The sequence below is a fragment of the Aplysia californica genome, unplaced genomic scaffold (genome assembly GCF_000002075.1).
Source record: "Aplysia californica isolate F4 #8 unplaced genomic scaffold, AplCal3.0 scaffold00062, whole genome shotgun sequence".
NCBI classification, from domain to species: domain Eukaryota; kingdom Metazoa; phylum Mollusca; class Gastropoda; order Aplysiida; family Aplysiidae; genus Aplysia; species Aplysia californica.
This window is the reverse complement of record NW_004797332.1, coordinates 332,185-351,424: the sequence shown is the minus strand read 5'-3', so window position 1 is coordinate 351,424 and position 19,240 is coordinate 332,185. Positions and strand designations below refer to the sequence as shown.

The following is a 19,240-nucleotide window of genomic DNA, read 5'->3' as shown; positions in this document are numbered from 1 at the left end:
CATAGTTTTTCTACACAGAAATTCTGGATATATAGGTGGTCCAAATCTAAACAAAAAAATTCAAAACAGCTGGAAATTAAAAATACAAGTTTTATTTAAATTCTGCTTTTCAACACACTGTACAGCATTCTTGATGCACTTTACAATTATTATTACCCCTGCAGACCCTAGAACACTCTGAAACATTCTCAGCTTTTCAGGAAGCATACAGTGCAAGCTGCGGATTTCACACACTCAAACACTCACAAACTGACAAGATCTTTCACTGTCTATAGCCAGGTACCCCATTTCCACCTGGGTGAAGTGAGGAAAATTCGTGCAAACTGCTTTTCCCAAGGACACAACGTCGGGCCCCTAACGGGATTCAAACCCACGACCTTATCATTGCGAGTCCCCACCAACGCCAGTTTACTACTAGTGGAATCAAAGTGTATAAAATGTTACCTCAACAAAGTGTCATTTACGCCCCCATTCTCACTATACCGACAACCTGCTGTTCATATTTACGCAGCCTAAAATTTCTTTTTTTTTTTTCTTGTTGTTTCTTAATCTGTGGCATAGGTTGCATGTGCTCGAGAAATATTTTGTCAAAATTTTCATATTCCAAAAGTTGATAAAAAAAGCAAGAGAAGATACATAATAATGTTAGCAACACTGTTAAAAGAATGGGTTTTTTTCAGTTGCCTGAAAAATTTTGCTTTCTGGGCCTTTAACAGTTGAACAGCCTGCTGACAATCTTACAATCATTCCCTTCAATCTCACAGGCTCAGTCATCATTTCCCTTCTGACGTACATTCCTAGCACCAGATGCAATCTTTCTTTTCTTAAAAGCCACGGGGCCGCTCTGACCGGAGCCTAAGGAAGTAACTGTCTTTTCTTTAAACTTTGGCTTTTCTGGCTTTGTTTCTTTCACAGTTGGGATATCTGGTAGAGGAATGTCTTCCAAATCAGGCGGAGCACTTGACTCGTCGTAAACTGTTGGCTGTCTGAAAATTACAGAGATAATATATATATATATATATTTAACAACTTGTCATTTTTCTCTTGAAAAACATCTAACTTATCACTGATCTTTAGAAAATCATACACACATTGTATATTTCATTTTTATCTTGAAAAAAAAAATAGGTTCCTGATTATTTGACTCCGTAAACTAGTGCATAGGAATCCTCTTAAAATGACATTGTAGGAATTATGCTTCTCTGTTTATTTTAATGATTTCAAAGAAAATACTAAATATAATTTAGCTACCATAGGAACTGAGGTTCTTGTAAGATAAAGATGGGGTAGGCCCATTTATTGCTTTGAGCAAAATAACTCAAATTGGACATCAACATATTGCTTGTAAATGTTTTATGCCCCTATCAATACATCTTAGATCATTGAGAGATGGGCAGTTTGAACCTTTCCGGATCTGGGGTGAACTGGTTAAGCGCTTTGTCATTGCACACAGGGGACCCGAGTGGGGAGAATTTTTATCAAGCATCAGGGTCTTTCCGCTGGAATGTTGTTTCTGTCTCAGCCCCTATTCGCACTGACAGATAGGGTCTAAAAAACCTAAATAATCTGCATTGTGTTGATGTGGGTGTAAAAACATCTACATTTATTTTCTTTTTTTGAGCGTGTGTGTCAGCCTTGCCTCTCAGGGCTAACGTGAGGTGAGTGGAACACAGCATTGGCAGAAAAAGATACTCCATAAATTCCCTCACTGGGAATCCATCCTATGTCTGCGGCATTTAAAACCGAAAAGCCTTACCATAACACCATAGACGTCAGCTCCACCTAAGCGAAAAATTGTAGCAATGGCAGTCTAGACACCATATTTTATAAGAGCTCTTCAAATGCAAACTGCCAGCATGATGAAAACAACAAAATTTTATGCTCATATATTTAAAATTTTTAAAAGAAATTAACTGAAGTCAGACCGATTTCAACCCCAGTTATCTAATACACTATCCCCTTTCCAAATATGTGTTCATTTCTAAGCCTTTGCTTTCCCAAGCTTGACTTTTAAATGCAAACGCAGCATGCACAGATGACCAAGCAGTGAAGGGACTCAATTCTTCTGGCTACCAAAAAAAACTCTGAACTTTGTGCAAATAAAAAATAAAATCTGAACAATTTTAGAAATCCAGAAAATCCAGATAAAATCCTTAAAATCAGCACCTCTGTAGACCTGCATGTTTGCCGACAATCGTCTGAAATCCGACAATCGCGACCCGACCCGCTAGGCGGCCGATGCTATCGCTAGGCCCACCTGTATCAGTCAATGTGCGTAGTGCGAGGCCTGGCCGACTGCCAGCGCCCCCTTTTTCTCCCGTCGGCTTTGTCGGCACTTTCGTTTTCGTGCCGACCGCCGACGCGCGCACAGCCGACTGCCGACGTCGGCGTTTCCGACATAATTGTCGGAACCTGAGTAGAAATGCGAATACGAAAAAAGACGACGACCTAAATTATCTACTTTCAGTTTCGTGCTCGAGCGGCCATTTTGAATTTCGTTTTGTTGACAAATTCAATTGTTCAGATCGTGTGGATTCATTCCAGTCCGACTCACTTAGATAATAGAATCTAGATCTAGATCTAGATTTATATAGATCATTATAGACCTCAATGGAGGATTCATATTCCAATTCTATTTTGTCAAACCCTATCAAAGGTTGTGCTGTAATATTAATGTTGGTAAAAGGCATTTCATCAGGTGCGTGAATTATTTATTTATTTAGAATCTAGACTCAGCTGAGCCCCTCTGTTCGGAATCGGATGCGGATTTCTAGTTTAAGGCCTATTCCTAGATCCTATTCACTTGTTCTTCTAGATCTAGATGTAGATTTATTTAGTTTACTAGACCTAGATCTAGATCTATGTGGAGGATTCGTATTCCAATTCTATTGTGTTATTGTATCAAACCCTATTATTGTAGATCTAGCAATATGTAGATGTAGGCCATTATATTATGCTCCTTGTAAGCCTTGTTTGTTTTGGAGTGTGGTTTTTTAATTTTAAAAATATTTTTCATTTTGGACTCGTGCTGGCCTTTTCACATGAGGCTCGTTGCAGGTTCTTTATTGGGGTAGGCCTAGGGGTAGGGGTAGGGTTAGGTCTCTTCTTTGTTGTGTTTGTTGGGGTGGTCGCTCGTTACTCGGAAGTCCTTCCTTATGACACCAACAAAAGCTCTTTTGGGAGGGGGGGGGGGGGGGGTTGCGCAAAATTTTCAGACAATCTGGTTGAGGCTCACATGCAGGTCTACCTCTGACAAACACTTTAAATTCTTTGATACTTACGATTCTTCCTTGACAACTTCCCACGCACCATACGCAGAGCGACTAAAACAAGGGTCCACTCGACTTGATGTTGCTGCTGTCTCTGTCTCTTTTGAAGAGGTTGCCTTCAAACAAAGAAAAAAATTCCAGCATTTACAAAGAGAAATTCACTTTCATAAATAGCAATGTGACAATATAAAATATGTAGATGTATTATTAAATATGACGTAATTGTTAAAACTAACAAAGGTCTGTAAGCAACATTCTAACTGCAAATAAATTAACAATTAATGTAATGACATATATATATCTCAATCTCATTGTGGTTTTTCCTTCTGTAACGCCACAAACATACATTTATGTAAATAAATCTCAAGATCATTTCCGACAATTAAGGCCAATAATGTTCATACAATTTTCAAGCTTATTCTGACATGCATCATGTTTCTTACTTTCAGTGTGAAAGACAACATTAGCTAAATAAATCTCAGAACTATATTATGCTTTTCAAATACTTAAGCTGCCATATTTCTTTCCAAAAGCTTAAGGGCTGGTGGGGCACCTGAGGTCTATTTTGGCTATTTCAAGGCCTGGAGTGCCCATATTTGGTGTGGGACATCGTGTATTATTGGGGATTTTAAATCAATAGTTCAAAAAGTATATTGTGAATCGGTTGCTATGGAAACGGCGGCCATATTGTATTTTGTACACCTTTTTCAATCCCATTTTATTCCCTTATTTATTAACCGATTCACTTCTAATTTGACATGCCAACAGTAAATATGTAGGTCTTAAATTTGGCTTGTTGAATTTTTGATAAATGCTTTAGTTTTTATTTTATGATACTTACAATTGGGATGTTGAAAAAAAGGTGAAAAAAATGGAAAATTCATGCTTCCTAAGCCCATAAATCAAAACTGCAGCATTAATCAAAAATTCAACAAGCCAAAATTTAGAACTAGGTGTTGTTGGAATCCTGCGAAAGTTACATTAAAATTGAACAAGAAACAGAGCAGAAAAATGGGATAATAGGAGAAAAAAATAAAACTGTGAGAAAACAGCCAATACAGGTAAGAAAAGGCTAGAAAACAAGGGCTTTCGCAGAAAAACCTGACAAAAAAACACAGCTTTAGGATGTAGCAAGGCTTACATCCATTTCTGGATATTGTTCAGGAAATGTCCAGGTACTATAATATGTAATAAACCCAATAAGCAAAATTTCACCTCAAAACACAATTTCTAGGTGCCCCACACAATGAAAAGAGTATAAAACTTCTTTAGCTTCGCAACTTTGCAAGAATTTACCAAAATTGTTTGAAATCAGCAAAGTAAAAAGTTAAACAAAAAGCAAATGTACAGCAAGTGGCATGCACTTTAATAAGAACAAAAGCAGAAGAAAAGGAAAAATATCCAACAGAAAGCAAGTCCAATTTCGCTCTGGTCATGAGACGGAACCCCCAAGCAAAAAATAAACTGCACACAAGTCTCATCATGCTTATACAAAAGTGATATAACTCTAACAAAACATCCACAAGATTACACAACTTTTTGCCACACTAATCCCAGCTTAGCTTCATTTTCTCCTTTCGCTTGCTTCATCCTTATATTTAAAATGAAAGTATGGCATTCAACAACCAACAATTTCAAGTCTTTAATGCCATAAAACAAATTGAATGTACTTTCACAAAATATCTCAAGATAAGACTCACGTCTTTGTCTTCAGCTCCCTCCGTCTTCTCCCCACTTTCCTGTTTAGACACACTGGCCAGCTTTTCTTGGTCAGCCAATGAGACAAAGTCTTCTGGAGCTTCCCATACTGATTCTAGAAAGAAAAAAACCAATAATAACAGTTTTTACAAAATAATAATGATGAAAATAATAACAAAAATAATGATAATAATACAATAACATGTGCAATAATGACACAATAACAGTAGTCATAGTAGTAGTAATACAAATAACAACCAAAAATCTCACAAAGACACAGTCGAACCTACCCTGACAGCCACCTATCCAAGACAAGCACTTCTGCAAAGGACCACATCACACTCCCCCCCCCCCCCTCCATGTATTTTTTAAAATACTATAATGACACTGTCAAAGGGCTGGTGGGGCACCTGAGGTCTATTTTGGCTATTACCGGTACAAGGCCTAGAGTGCCCATATTTGCTGTGAGACATTGTGTGTTATTGGGGATTTTAAATTAAGAGTTCAAAAAGTATATTTTGAATCGGTTGCTATGGAAAACAAGATTTCTTGGTGACCCACCAGCCCTTAATTCTCCACAATGGGTTGCCATCTTGGACAATTTTGATTGGAGTAAGAGTCAAATCATAGTTTACATTAAATCAATACGACTACAACAACGGTCACTGTACCCTTTATGCTTTCTGCTGTTTACTTTCACTAAGTTGTGTACTATTTTCATACAAACAGATGTGACAGCATAGGCTGTGAGCATCAGTAATCAGTAGTCTAGTGGTTAGGCTACTGGACTTGTAATCGTGAGATTGCAGGCTCAGGGGCTCCAGGCTAAGCTAGGTCTGATTTGTGTCCTATTAGAGCTGGACATTAAATTTAGAGGGCACGTGTTGCAAGGAGTGTTAAACATATATACATTTTTGCTTCTATCACTGTGATTTTCATACACTAGAGAATTAGTTTAGTTTTAGTAGAGGTTTTATGGCGTTTGCAACTGCATAAGTCTAGAGAATTAGCAATTCTCACTGATATTGACAGACACGATCAGAGCCTTGATGCTGTGGAAGTCTTTTGTTGTCAGGAGGCTGTCAAGCGAGGACAAACCCTTGATAGTTTGTGCCAGCTGCAGGTTCTGGAGCACTATGAGCTCATCAGGTGGACTGGGTCCCTCACTAGCTGAACCAGTGCTTGCCAACCTGAGCGATATCGCCAACTAGAAGGAGATTTGGATATTTTCGTGGGTGTAGGGATCACCCGGGTGTTAACAGCTATTATTTAATGCTCCACTTGGAAATACATGTGGGTGGACGGTACGAACATCTTAGCCTCCTGAAGCTGGCAAAAGTGGGCGCTGGTTGTACAAAGGTTGACAAGCATCGAGTCAAATCTTAGGTTCAGGTCTGAGGTCACAAGCAAAGTCACTGTTAGAGAGGCTGACTGCCCCAGTCAGAGAAACTTGTCTGCACTGAAGAAATGTGAATCTAAACCCAAAATACTACAAACATGGCAACTGTCATCTGGAATTTCAAAGTTCTTTCTGATATTTTTGGCCGTTTTGACTTACTAAGACCATGGGGTCAGAAAACAAATGTGAGGCATCGTGGCAAAATCAGGCTCTCGTCAAAATGATAAAATCGAACATACATTGCATTTTTCCGCCGGTCTAGCAATTTTTCTCAAATTTTTGCTTTCTGGTTAAATATCTTTTATGTCTAATTAAAAATACATTTCAGTGTGGCATTCACAGGAAAAACTTTGATTAAAGGCACAAATGATGTCAATTTTCAGTTTCCAAGGACACTCAAGTTAAATAACCGAACTTTGATGGCAAATATACTCACTACCATTCAAGATCAATGGTTAATATTTTCATAGATTGATAGACAAATAAACGTGCTTTAAGATGATACCAATAACTCTACAAGGCCAAAAATTGACAAGCGCCTGATTCCACCGTGCCATGACACGAATGTAGTATCTGCTCTATCAAAATCATAAGATAATTCGGAGTCATTACCATGATATTCAAAGAATTGCATTCGAAAAAGCTTGACATGATGCAAAACTCAAGAACTTTTTACGTCCAATTTCTAAAACCTAGGTTCTGGGCAGATAGAACTTTGTAATTCTAGGATAGCCAAATATCTAATCTAAGTACCATAGGCAACGAGCATACCTCCAGTCACAGTGCTCCAGTAGTAATGATAACCCTCTGGAGAAACTGCTTCATACCACTCCTTAACTTCTGGAATCTTCCTTTTCTTTGCTTTACTGGTTTCCCCTGACTTGTCCTTTGACTCATTGTCTTTTGTCTCAGACTCTGAGAAAAAATTGAGACATATCTTTTGGAATATAATAAAAGATCAACAGAAAGCATTACAATATATTCATGTATCCATCCATCTTTCAGAAGAGTTAGTACATCACATGGTGAAGTCAAAGGAGGAATGGCTGAACAACTGAGCAACCAACACAGTAAGAACAGACACCTATGCCACTATGCCAATATAAGCAAGCCAAGCAAAAAAGAACCCTATGAATGATGTCTGGTGAGATTAACCACATCCGTACGTCCAGTTTTACTATCATCATATGATATCCATACGACGCGGAGAACTCTGTGCCACCACTTTCCAAAGAGGACATTTACTCGTTAATCCGATCCGTACGCTTTGCATAGCAGTCTGTCAAAATGATTTTTTGAGAAATACCTAAAGTTTCAAAGAGATCTTCGTACTAAAAGTATTCTAAAATGTGAAGAATACAACCCGGTGCACGGCTGTTCAGTTCTACTATCCTCGCAGAGCACTTAGTTTTAACCCCTCTGCTGACCTCACGGGGTCATAAGTCCCACCTGACAGTCGGGAAACGCATCGTTTCCTGGGCGATAGCGCTGTTAGCCGATTTCGGGTAGAAAGTCTGTTATTTTCTCTTGGTTTAAACCCCTGTAAATGTCCTCTCTTATCTTTCACTATGGGTGTGTGAGGTATCAAATGAAATCCCAGACTCTCCCCAATAAGCCACATCCTTTAGTTTATTTCTAGGTCTGAGCGTGTACACACACTACCTCTGTACTTAACCCTACCTTGTGGCGCACGTATTTCTCGGATTGTTACAAAGATCAGGATTTTTTTCCTTTCATGAAACGCAGATTGTTATCATTTTTTGTTCTGCCGTATCAAGAGTCAGTATGGAAGTTATTTGTGAAAAAATGGTTTAGATTCACTGGAAAACTTTAGCAGGACGGCGACTTTTGTTACTTCACCTTGTTATATTTTCCCGACCGCAGCGTCACCGCGTGCGGTATTCACCCGAGGTCCCGGTATCACTTTTGCGGATTCTTTATGAGAACAAGTGCTAGGACAGTCTGTTACAAGAGTGAAAATGAAACACATCCGCGAATTACACCTTCAGTGTTTAAAAAATTGTGTAGAACATTAAGGGCCAGAATTAAAAAGGCTAAGAAGGCAAACCAGGGCAGATATTTTTGTGTAAATTTTAAAAATGACTTACTCATATTCTATCGCGTAAATGTGGACACGGATAGATCTTGTGCAGACACACGTCCCTGAAAACTGTGCAACAAATGTGTGCAGCGCAATTACTGCTTAAGGAAACAAGTTCGAGAAGCAACTCTATCTGTCTGCCTTTTATTAAAAGATATGGATTTTGCCTGGGTTTAATGGGCGAGCAAGATGACGAACTTGTGCACTCCAGCATCGCAAAACTGGAGAAGAGGACAGTGGGAATAAGGGAAAAGGGACACAGTTGAAAGCTGTTATTGAGACCCACAGACTGCATAATGTGTCCATGCCAGCAGCTTGAAAAGGGAAAAAAGAGGAAGACAACTAGCCTTTGAACTCAAAGACACTTTTGCAATATTGTTATGAGTTATCATATGTTATGTGTTTGTGAATGTGAAAGCAGCTCTAGCTGTGAGAATACAACAAGTAAACTCTTGTGTCATGGAATTGGATAGCAGTGAATCCCCATTTCTGAAAACTGTGAGGAGACAATGAAAAATCTTTCGTTTCATTAATTGGACAGTAGTAAATATTCTACAAGTTTCCCATTTCTGAATGAATCAAGCCAAAAGTAAATGTTTCTGAAAGCTCATCATGTCACTGTTGTATACCACTGATTATTTTAGAGATCTGGTGTACAAATTTTAAAATATCATGATTTTAAAAAGTAGACCCACGTAAAAAATGTTCTCTTAGATGCCCTCTATTGCGCCCATGTTTTAAAAGGTGCCTTGCTAAGAATATCAATAAAAAGTTATTTGCTGTAGTCCAAGAATGCCTCTATTTGTTGATAATAATTTCACATTGATTTGTTTATGGGAAAAGCCACGTTAAAGCAATTGAATTGTAAAAAAATTGTTAAGTCACAACAGTTTACTCGTAGAGCAAAGGTCAAAGTGACCTCCATGACCACCCGGGCACGGCATGGTTGACCAGGTCAGTTCCTCAGGTAACTAAGTGCTCCACTCGGGAACAGCCGTGTGGGGGTACAAAATGACCCAAGGCGGAACGGACAGGGTTAAAGAAAAAAAGGTAGGGTGTTTCATGCATCTATCGACACAATTTAGATCATACATGACGTGGGCTTCGAACTTACCTGTGAGGGCCAATCCAGGTTGAGAGGGACGCAACATCCAAGCAGAAAGACCGAGATACTCAATGAAAATTCTCCCCAAACGAGAATTGAATTGAACTTGGGTCTTCCGCGTGCGACGACAAATGCTTAACTACAACACCACAGACGCCAGTCTGACTCAGCTAAGGATATTGAGCAGTGAGCTTTTACCTTAGAACAAGACAAGGCATGTAAAATTGTCCACAGTATAACATCCACCATCTTCTCCATTGTGAAAAAGTACAAGACATGAGAGCAATTTCTCCAACTCCTCGTGAAATGATTTCAGCCTTTCACGAATTAAAAAAACTTCAAAGACCTCTGCCACTATGAAGGACAATAAATTACACAAATAATAAATCACTCTGTTTAAATATTCATTTAAAAAACTTGTGGACAGACTGTGGTGAGCAAAGCCATGAATAATTTTTTTCGATTTTAAGTAGTGTATATATCAATTATCATAAATTTGTTTCTTTCACAAGAAAACTCAAACTGAAAGTGACTTTTGAACACAGCCACGGATAAATTTTGTAGGAAAATCAAACTGAAATTACTCGCTGAGGGCTTTTGTTCCAGTGACACACCGTACTGAGCAGCCAGAGCTGGGTTCTCTTTCAAATCCTTCTTGAATGCTTCTAATGCAGCCTGTGGAGAAAATTTAATGAAACATAAAAGTCCAAATAGTGTACAATCAAAATTGTCCATTGCCAAGGAAAAAAGTGGTTGTCCTAGACAGGGGGACATTTTAGGAGTCTTTAAAATATATCGATTTTTTTTTAAACAGGGGGAAGTGAGAAGTGTATATTTGTCTTGGACCAGTAGTCATTTCAGCAAGTTTGACTGTAGGTTTAACCATCTGAAACAGGTCACACATTGAAATAGACACACAAATTCAATTTAAAGTATTCGCTCCGAAAAGAGGTTAAATGCACTGGAATGACTTCAACAAAAACATTACACTAACCCAATGTTAGAATTTGGACAGGGAAATAAAAACAGCCCATAACTTGCTTATGGCACTCGTCTCTTCTCTTTTCAGAACCAGCCCCTTCCATTTGCTACCTCCCTTGAAAATATCTTGTTCTTTTTCCACGACAGTGAAGTCTGCTACAACCAAACAAGGTTAATCCAAAAACAGTGGTAAATTGAAAGAAAATAAAATTCCTCTTTTTTTTTCTTCGTCTTTGTAAGAAAACTATCCATGAGCTGAGATGCCCCATTTCTAAACGAATTTCAAGAATTATGTCGTCCTCATCCTCAAAAGCAACCCTCAAGTAATGCAAATAATCTAATCTTACTTACTCAAAGATAGAAAAACAAAAAACCCCAAAAAAACCACAAGAATGCATGTGTAGATTGCCGGCCAAAGAGAGACATCGCAGGAATACTGTTTATCTACGTTTATCACACACATCAAATGGCCTACACACTGCATAGAGGCAAACACAAAGACAGTAAGTGTATATCTGTTGGGCGACCAATGGTTGGTCACGGCCTACTGTCTCTGCAAAGCTAGTCCACGTGGGCCTTACACTACACACGAGCACATTGACAGCAAGTGATGTGTTTCATGACATCATGACATCACTGGCAGTGGGCTTTCTTTCTTGCTTCTCTGTAGGCTCTTTCGTCTGTTCTGTGTGACTGTTCTACAAATTAACTCAAAGAGAAAGCAATGCCTACAGCATACAGCTTAAATTGAAGTTACTGAAAGAACAAGATGAGAAAAAAGTTTCAAAAAGTGAAATTTGCTACAAGCATAGCATTCCCAACTCTAGGCTTGTCAACAGTCATCACTATTTGAGCAGCAGTCTCTAAACCATGAACCCAGCTTAACCAAAGAATAACCCGCCCTCCCACAGATTTTGGTTTCAGCAGACTCCCCTGTATTTTTCGCATCAGTAGCGCAACAGAAACTTAGGAGAAAGAATTGCCTACTGGGCTTCGTACATAATGAAAAAACATCTGTAATTTACATATGCAATAAGTAATTTGCACATTTAACTGAACATTTTTGATTGGATAAAATTAATGAAGCACAGACCTTTTCCATTTTCTCCATTGCTTTGTCCATTTCTTCTTGCTCTGCCGAGTCTTTGAGACTTTTCTTCCGGACCTAAATATTAGCAAAGCACAAAAAGAGACTTCAGTACTTAGTATGATGATTAGACATTAGATACAGCAAAAGTTGTACAATTCAATCAAAATATATCTCCTCAATTAAATAAAATTAAATGCTTCACCAGAGCTGACGTTTACATGAAGGAGCATCATAATGACCCCATTTCTCCAAGAAAGGTTTAAACAATTAGTAATAAAAAGAAGAGGAAGGAGCCAAACACAGGAAAACACCCACCAACCAGCTATTATCGTTTGACAAAAATGTACCATACAATGATTATTTAGGTTTTTTGTTGTGAAATAGATTCTAAATTCTAATTTACAAGTAAGAAATTAGCAAAACTGTTTAAAAAGCATTCTAAATCTCATATTTTTCATAAGATAAAAAGAAAGAAAGCATTAAATGCTTCAAAACATTGTGGTGAATGCCCCCTAAAAAAAGTAAAGACAGATTTAAGTGGCCCATACATGTTTTAAAAATACAAATTTTGATGCACAATTGCCCACACACATTTCAGTGTTTTTTCCATCAAAATTCAGTATTGTCGAAATCTTCGACATGTAAACAAATGGAAATCGAGAGATGTAGGGGAGGGGTGGGGGGGGGGGGGGGGGCTGCTAGGGAAATTATAGGGGGGGGTCTTTTTTTAATTTTTTCTTCACTTAACATTTTGATTAACAGAAAAAAGCAGGAAAAATAGAAAACTCGGTTTGATTTGTGCTATCATATGAGAAAGAAAGGTCACAAAAGAGAGAAAGAGGGAAATATAGGAGAGAGAGAGGAGGCGATTGAGCAGGATGAGAGGTGAACGGAAGAGATTAAGGAAAGAGAGAGAAAGAAGTGGAGAAAGAGAGAGTAAAAGAGAAGCAGATATGACCTTATCTCTTCGGCGGTCACCTGCGAAATATAAAAGTTTGATCAAAATTTTTACAGGAACTACTCACACACGCATAAAAAATTTGATGACTCTTTAAAAAAATATCAAACCGGTTTGACCGTCAAGATTTTGATTCAAATCTTTTTTTAACATCAAAACGCCCTACACACATTGGACCCCATCTTCGATGTTGCTTCTACCTCATTAAGTCCAAGAAAATCTACTGATAAAACCACAAAACATACAGTTACCTCTTTGAGACGTAGTTGAACATTTTCTTGATGGCGCTTTCCACGTTCATGAAATTCTACACTCTGCAACAGAAAACAAGCCAGAGTAAAGTTCTTAGTAGTACACATTCAACCAATAGTATTTCTTGATTTCATACTTCCGAGCTCTTAAGAAATTGTTTTTAAAAAAGTCTCTACTTTAGAGCCCTCCGCGCAGTGTAACTTTTAAAAGAACTATAGATGGGATTTTGTTGCTTGTAAAACATTTGCAACTTCAAATTAATGTACATGATGTATTTTGTTCCCTAATATTACAAACTTTCAAATTTAAGAAAAAGATCAGGTATGAGCATTTGCTTACAATAACAGCACACAAATTTCTCGACATATCATGACCAATTCCAATGACTATCAAAGATTTCTGAAGTTTAAGAAAATCCCAGAAAAAACAACCTCTACTATCAATAATCTAAAGGGTAGCACCCAGATTTAACTGGATTCAAAGACAGCTCATTAATTAATATCATAAAATTACACACAGATATTTTAATATCCATTACGCACACAGTGGAGTCCGCTTAAACTGACATGGATTTTAAACCAAAAACAGCAGTAAACCGAAAGAAAATAAAATCACCCATTTTTTCTCTGCACTATTCAAGCAATCTCTCTAAACCAAAAAATATGGCAGAAATGAAGAAAATCCAGCAGTACTACTGAATTTGATTTAAGCAGACTCCACTATTTGTCATTAAAATCTGCACACAAGAAGCAAGAAAACAAAATAAAAAAGCAGAAAAGACTGTGATGCAGATATGGGTACCGGTTTGTTATCTGTTATCCAGCACTTGCAAAATTCACAAAATTTCCTCGGAACTGACTTCCAGTATTCTGACCTGTGAACAGAGAAAGATCGTTGATGCTTACAAATTCAGTCACAAGTTAGGCTAAAAAATAACACGATTGCATACCTAAAATCAAGTGCTCTTTAGCCATGAATAGTACGTGATATTGTTTCTCACTAAAAAGAACAGAGGCCTAGAGCCCAACACTGAAGTGAATCATTAGGGCAGTATGCCCATCGCGCAGAGATGGAATTAAATGTCCTCAAGGCGATAAGTGGCGTCGGTGGCCTAGTGGTTAGGCTCTCGGACTCGCAACTGTAAGGTCGTGGGTTCGAATCCCGTCAAGGGCCGGACGTTGTGTCCTTGGGAAAGGCACTTTAAACGAATTTCCTCACTTCACCCAGGTGGGAATGGGTATCCGGCTATAGACAGCAAAAGATCTTGTCAATTTGTTAGTGTTTGAGCGCTTAATCGGCTGCTTGCACTGTATGCTTCCCAGGAAGCTGAGAATGTTTCGGAGTGTTCTATGGTCTGCTGGGGTAATAATATAGTGTAAAGCGCATAGAGCCTGCTGTTGAGCGGGGATATGCGCTATACAAATGCTATCTATTATTATTAAATTAAACCTATGCAATTTCACATTTTGTACCCGGTATCAATAAAATGATAGATGGATTGTGCGTGCACCTTTTTCAGGGTCAAAACAAGAGAAAGGAAGGACGTGATGTTTGTGAGCTTTAAGACCAAGAGAAAAAATTGCTCTTACATCAGATCACAATCATGATTATGTAACAAACACTGGTCAGAGAATGTTGCCATCTACCCCTCTTCTGTAATCAATTACAGATCCATACCTACACATTCAAACAACCACACACATATATGCCCACTAACATATTATAAACACCATGGAACTGAATGCAGCATCATACTGTTGGTCTTTGATCCCACCCACTGCCCACCCTCACATGACTAGATTCAAGAAAGTTTGAGCGCCTTATGCACGCTACAGGTGTGTGATAATACATCTTGATTAAAGCAGTGTGAAGTGAGCCTGGTCTGCTTATTTAACCCCATTCTCAATGATGATGGGTGTGTTGTTTTCCATAGTGTGTGCAGGGTGATTTCATTTCAAGACAACAGTGAGGAAAATTTTGATTAGGCTTTTCTAGACGAGCTATTTGACACATCTGTGTGAGTGTTCAAGAATAATGTGTTGTCAATACAAGAAAATATATAGCAGTTCAGTCAGGGAATGGTTTTTATTGCTCAATCTATCTATGCATTTGAGTTTTTCGTATTTGGGTTTAATCTGCGCTCAACTGTATGTAAATTAAATATCAATGTGAATGAAAATAAACTGTGCATTTAGGCTTAGATTTAGATTCGAGCACTGTACAAACAGTAGACAGTTAAAAGCAAAAAAGAATGCACTTCTGAACAGCTACATAAATGTACCAGAAAGTAGGCTATACAGGTTCTTTTTTTTTTTTTTGTGTTCTACGGCGCTCGCAACTGCATAAGGTCATTGAGCGCACGAGACACATTAACATTTTCAGTTGGTAGGAAATTTTGAGTTTTGCTCGGGTAGCACCCGAAGCCTGCTCTCATCAATTTTAGACCAAAAGGGGATCTTTAACGAGTGCTACTTGCACACAGGACCTCCGAGATTTTTCCCCCTTGTCCGAGAAGGCTAGGTGTAGACCTTTCCTACCAGTACCAGAAGATCAGGAGTTTTTCTGAAAGACAGCAGTAAGAAGGAGCCAAAGAGTAACAGAGGAGGGGGCAAAGGAGGTGAGGGGACGGGGACAGAAAGTGGAGACGAAAGCAGACGACAAAACATTGCTAGAGAGCAGGAAAGGAAGTGAAAGGAGACAAATTTAGAGAAGAAAATTTTCCATCGCTACCCACCCGTCGCTAACTGGATTTGAACCCAGGACCTTTGACAGAGAGGCCAACACCTTAATCTCTAGGCCACGAGAGCCCCCTAAACAGGTTCTGCTTCCTTTTTTTTTGCAAGTGTTTTACGGTGCTCGCAACTGCATAGGTCATATAAGTGCATGGGACACACTAAACATCTTCAGTTGGTAGGAAATTCTGAATTTTGCCCGGGGGGGGCGGGCAGCCGAAGCCAACTCTTATCGATTTTCGACCACCAAGGGATCTTTAAAGTGTGCAACTTGCACACAGGACCTCCGAAATTTTTCGCCCTTGTCCGAGAAGGCTAGGTGTAGATCTTTATTACCAGAAGATCAGGGGAGTGTGTCTGAAAGACAGCAGTAAGAAGGAGCCAAGAAGCAGCAGTAGAAAGAGTCAGGAGCCCAGGGGAGGGGGCAAAGGAGGTGAGGGGTTGGGGGCAGAAAGTGGAGACGAAAGCAGACGACAGAACATTGCAAGAGAGAAGGAAAGGAGGTGAAACGAGACAATTTTAGAGAAGAAAATTTTTCCGGCGCTACCCGGATTCGAACTTAGGATCTTTGAATGAAAGGTAAACGCCTTAACCTCTAGGCCACGGCAGCCCCCTAAACAGGTTCAACGAGATTTTATTAAGTGAGGACGAAGAGAAAATAAGCCTGTCGTGTAGACTAACATATAACGTAGGCCTATACACATGCTTTTTCATTCCTACTTTAGTCTAAGCCTTTAGACTTAAGTTAGACTTGATGAGCTCCAAGACTAACTGAACCATAACTGTATTTGTGATGTAATGATAAGGCCATTTGCCATCGCACTCAGGAGACTCGAGTTCAATTCCTGAGTCGAGAGAATTTTTCGTATTATTTTACTTTCACTCCTGTCATGCTCAGACAGCACTTTTCTGGTTCATTTTTATCTAGGCTTTTTTTTTTTTGGGGGGGGGGGTAACTGTTTTAAGATGCTCACAACAGCATAAGGTCTTATATGAGCATGTGGGACACATTAAGCATTTTAAGTTTGGTAGGAATTAATTTTGAATTTTGTACAGGTGGCAGCCAAAGCCTATACTATCGGTTTTAGGACCACAAAGGGATCTTTTATAATGCTCAACTTACACACGGGACCTCTAAAAATTTTTACCCCTGCCGTCTCCAAAATAATCAAAATTTTGTTGATAAAACAAAATTGAAAATAGACTAACTAGAAGCCCTCCTGAGACAACAAATGATTTGGTAACTACACTACTACAACTACACAACACTACTATATAACTATACTACTACAGTAGTCTCTACCTAAGATCCTGTTGCTCGGGAGCAAGGAAAGTACGGGATCTTAGGCGAACAGGATCTTAGCCAATGCACCAAGAAAAGAATCCACAGTGACCAATGTTCAGGCTAACAACCTGTAAAATGGTCTCCCTTTACTCTAAATTGAACTGACGTGACCTCTGGGTGGGTTTATGACATATGGCGAGCAAAGAGTGGTCAACCCTGAAGACAAATCACAGTGGCAGGAGGCATGCCATTTTCCTGGAGAGGAAAGACGTCGCCATAACCAGACAGTCAGTATGGATACCTTGCTGGCTTTGGTGCTGGGGGGAACTGAGCACTTATGGACCTGTCCGGTGTGCAATGACGTTGTTGCCCAGGACAGGTAATACAGGTAATGCCATTTTCCTATACAGTTGAACCTTCCTTAAAGGAAACGTATAAAACGGAAACCTGTCTTAACGAAATCTACCCGCTCCCCCCCTTGATATATATCCGTCTTTGATTACCCATATAAAATGGAAACCTGTCCAACATGGAAACCGAAAAAAAAATCCGCTCCCTTCCAAGGGTTTCACCTGTCTAAGACGTAAAATGCTTTGCCTGCTCAGCCCAGATTTGAAACAAAACTCGTAAGTTTGGTTCCGCCGGCTCTAAACTTAATGCCATGGCCATGCTGCTGGGCGAGGATGGGGAGTAGGGGTGCAATTTGGGAGTAGATGTTATCCCATCATGTGAGCCCTGAGCGATGCAGATGGTCAGGGTAGTGTGGGAGTGAAATTTCACAACTGCCCGTGAGAGTGCTCGAGTGCCAAGCCACTACAGAAACTTTCATTTGTAGCCAAAAGCCAGAGGTGTGAAATTAGATAGACCAATGATCGTACGGCCAGCCGAGAAAAGAGTTCTACATGATGGCAGTGAGGGGTGGCATTCGTTGACTGTGCTTGTCACACCGATGGGTGGGGCTAAGGGTGGAAGCAAAGGAGATGTTCAAACGTTTCTGTTTTTAATAGGTCAAATAGTGGTCCTACGAAAGGCAAGCACTGATGGTAATTGGATAAGTAAGACTGATACATGTCATTATCAGACAGGATAGCAATTGAGAGGGTTGATGTTTTGACCACCGCTCGCCGATCGGACAAGCAAACCTTGATCCCACCGGCTGGGCCTTTGACCCCCCCCCCCTTTCCATCTCCCCCTAAATTCCCCTGTCTATGACGGAATTTTTTTCTGGCTCCCTTGCCATTCCATCTTACACAGGTTCGACTGTAATTTTCCATCATATTATCGTTAGTCTCAAGATTTACACTTATCCAGCTGCCCCTTCGCTTCACCTGTCCAAAAGTTACAGCGTTCCATCTCGGACCGAGTTCCCCCTCACCTTCGTCATTACACACTATTACGTTGTGGCAACACCAATTAAAATTCAGTCTGACTCGCAAATTCAGGAGTAGAGACAACTGATGCAGTGATCGAGGAAGAGTTCACAGTTCAATGTTATATCCCCCCTAGAACGAACTTGTAGGCCCTTCCCATCCAGCGAGTGATGTAAGTTTAGGTGGAGAGCTCAGATGCAAGCACGATGTTTGGGGAAAACAAACGGGTCAGTCAGTTCACACCTCAGAGTGATCCTGTCTGGGGCAAACATTGTACCATTTCATCCAGTTTTACAGTGCTTTTATGTGATCACATTCATGAGAGTGGCTGATTTTTGACATGATGGGCAGTACAACGATCTTAATTTTTCACTCTTCTTGGTTGATCGGCTGTGCCTGTCTGGGCTTTTGTTCCATAAATTATTATATGAAAAGCGGGATCTTAGCCGGATGTAAAATCTAGACCTTTAGAGTCAGAGTGAATCAGAGAGGGATCTTATTCTTAGTGGTGACTTTTGAAAAGTAAAAATTCTGTTTTCTTAAACGCAGTACACTGTGAACGTAGTCTGCAAGCGACGTTCACGGCTCCCTGAATGCAGTTTGCTGGCGCTGTTCAGGCTACGTTCACGGCACTAAAGCTTCGTTTAGGGGGAGCGTCTACTGCCGGTTTAAGTCAGCCAGCTTTAGTCAGTGACAACAGTGACGTATATTTAATATTTTGGCCAGCTTCAAGTGAGATGAAGGAAAACGAAGCGCCCTTACAGAATTAAAGTCGAGATATTATGGAATATTGAATATGATACATGATAAACAAGAGGTGAGAGAAGAGAAACGGGTCTGGTCATAAAATGTGTACAATAATGACTGTATTGCACCGAGTCAGCCGGGGAACCGATGCAGAGAGAATGTGACAGCAGGAATTAATTTTTCTTATTATAATAACAAACACCCTCTCTCTCTCTCTTTCTGTCTGTCTCTCTCTTTCTCCTTTCTCTCTCTC

At 39.6% G+C, this 19,240-nt stretch overlaps 1 protein-coding gene across 1 annotated transcript in view; it reads right to left on the bottom strand.

Moving 5' to 3' along the window:
* Window positions 1–72: 72 nt before the first annotated feature.
* LOC101858010 (WW domain-binding protein 4) overlaps window positions 73–19,240 on the bottom strand; it is a 20,107-nt gene continuing 939 nt past the window's right edge. The window contains exons 2-9 of the mRNA XM_005093344.3: window positions 13,655–13,727; window positions 12,853–12,915; window positions 11,647–11,718; window positions 10,157–10,247; window positions 7,138–7,281; window positions 4,970–5,082; window positions 3,282–3,385; window positions 73–986 (exon numbers count right to left, since the gene is read on the bottom strand). Coding sequence (XP_005093401.1) covers window positions 767–986; window positions 3,282–3,385; window positions 4,970–5,082; window positions 7,138–7,281; window positions 10,157–10,247; window positions 11,647–11,718; window positions 12,853–12,915; window positions 13,655–13,727 — 880 coding nt within the window. The 3' untranslated portion in view covers window positions 73–766. The remainder of the gene's footprint in view (window positions 987–3,281; window positions 3,386–4,969; window positions 5,083–7,137; window positions 7,282–10,156; window positions 10,248–11,646; window positions 11,719–12,852; window positions 12,916–13,654; window positions 13,728–19,240) is intronic.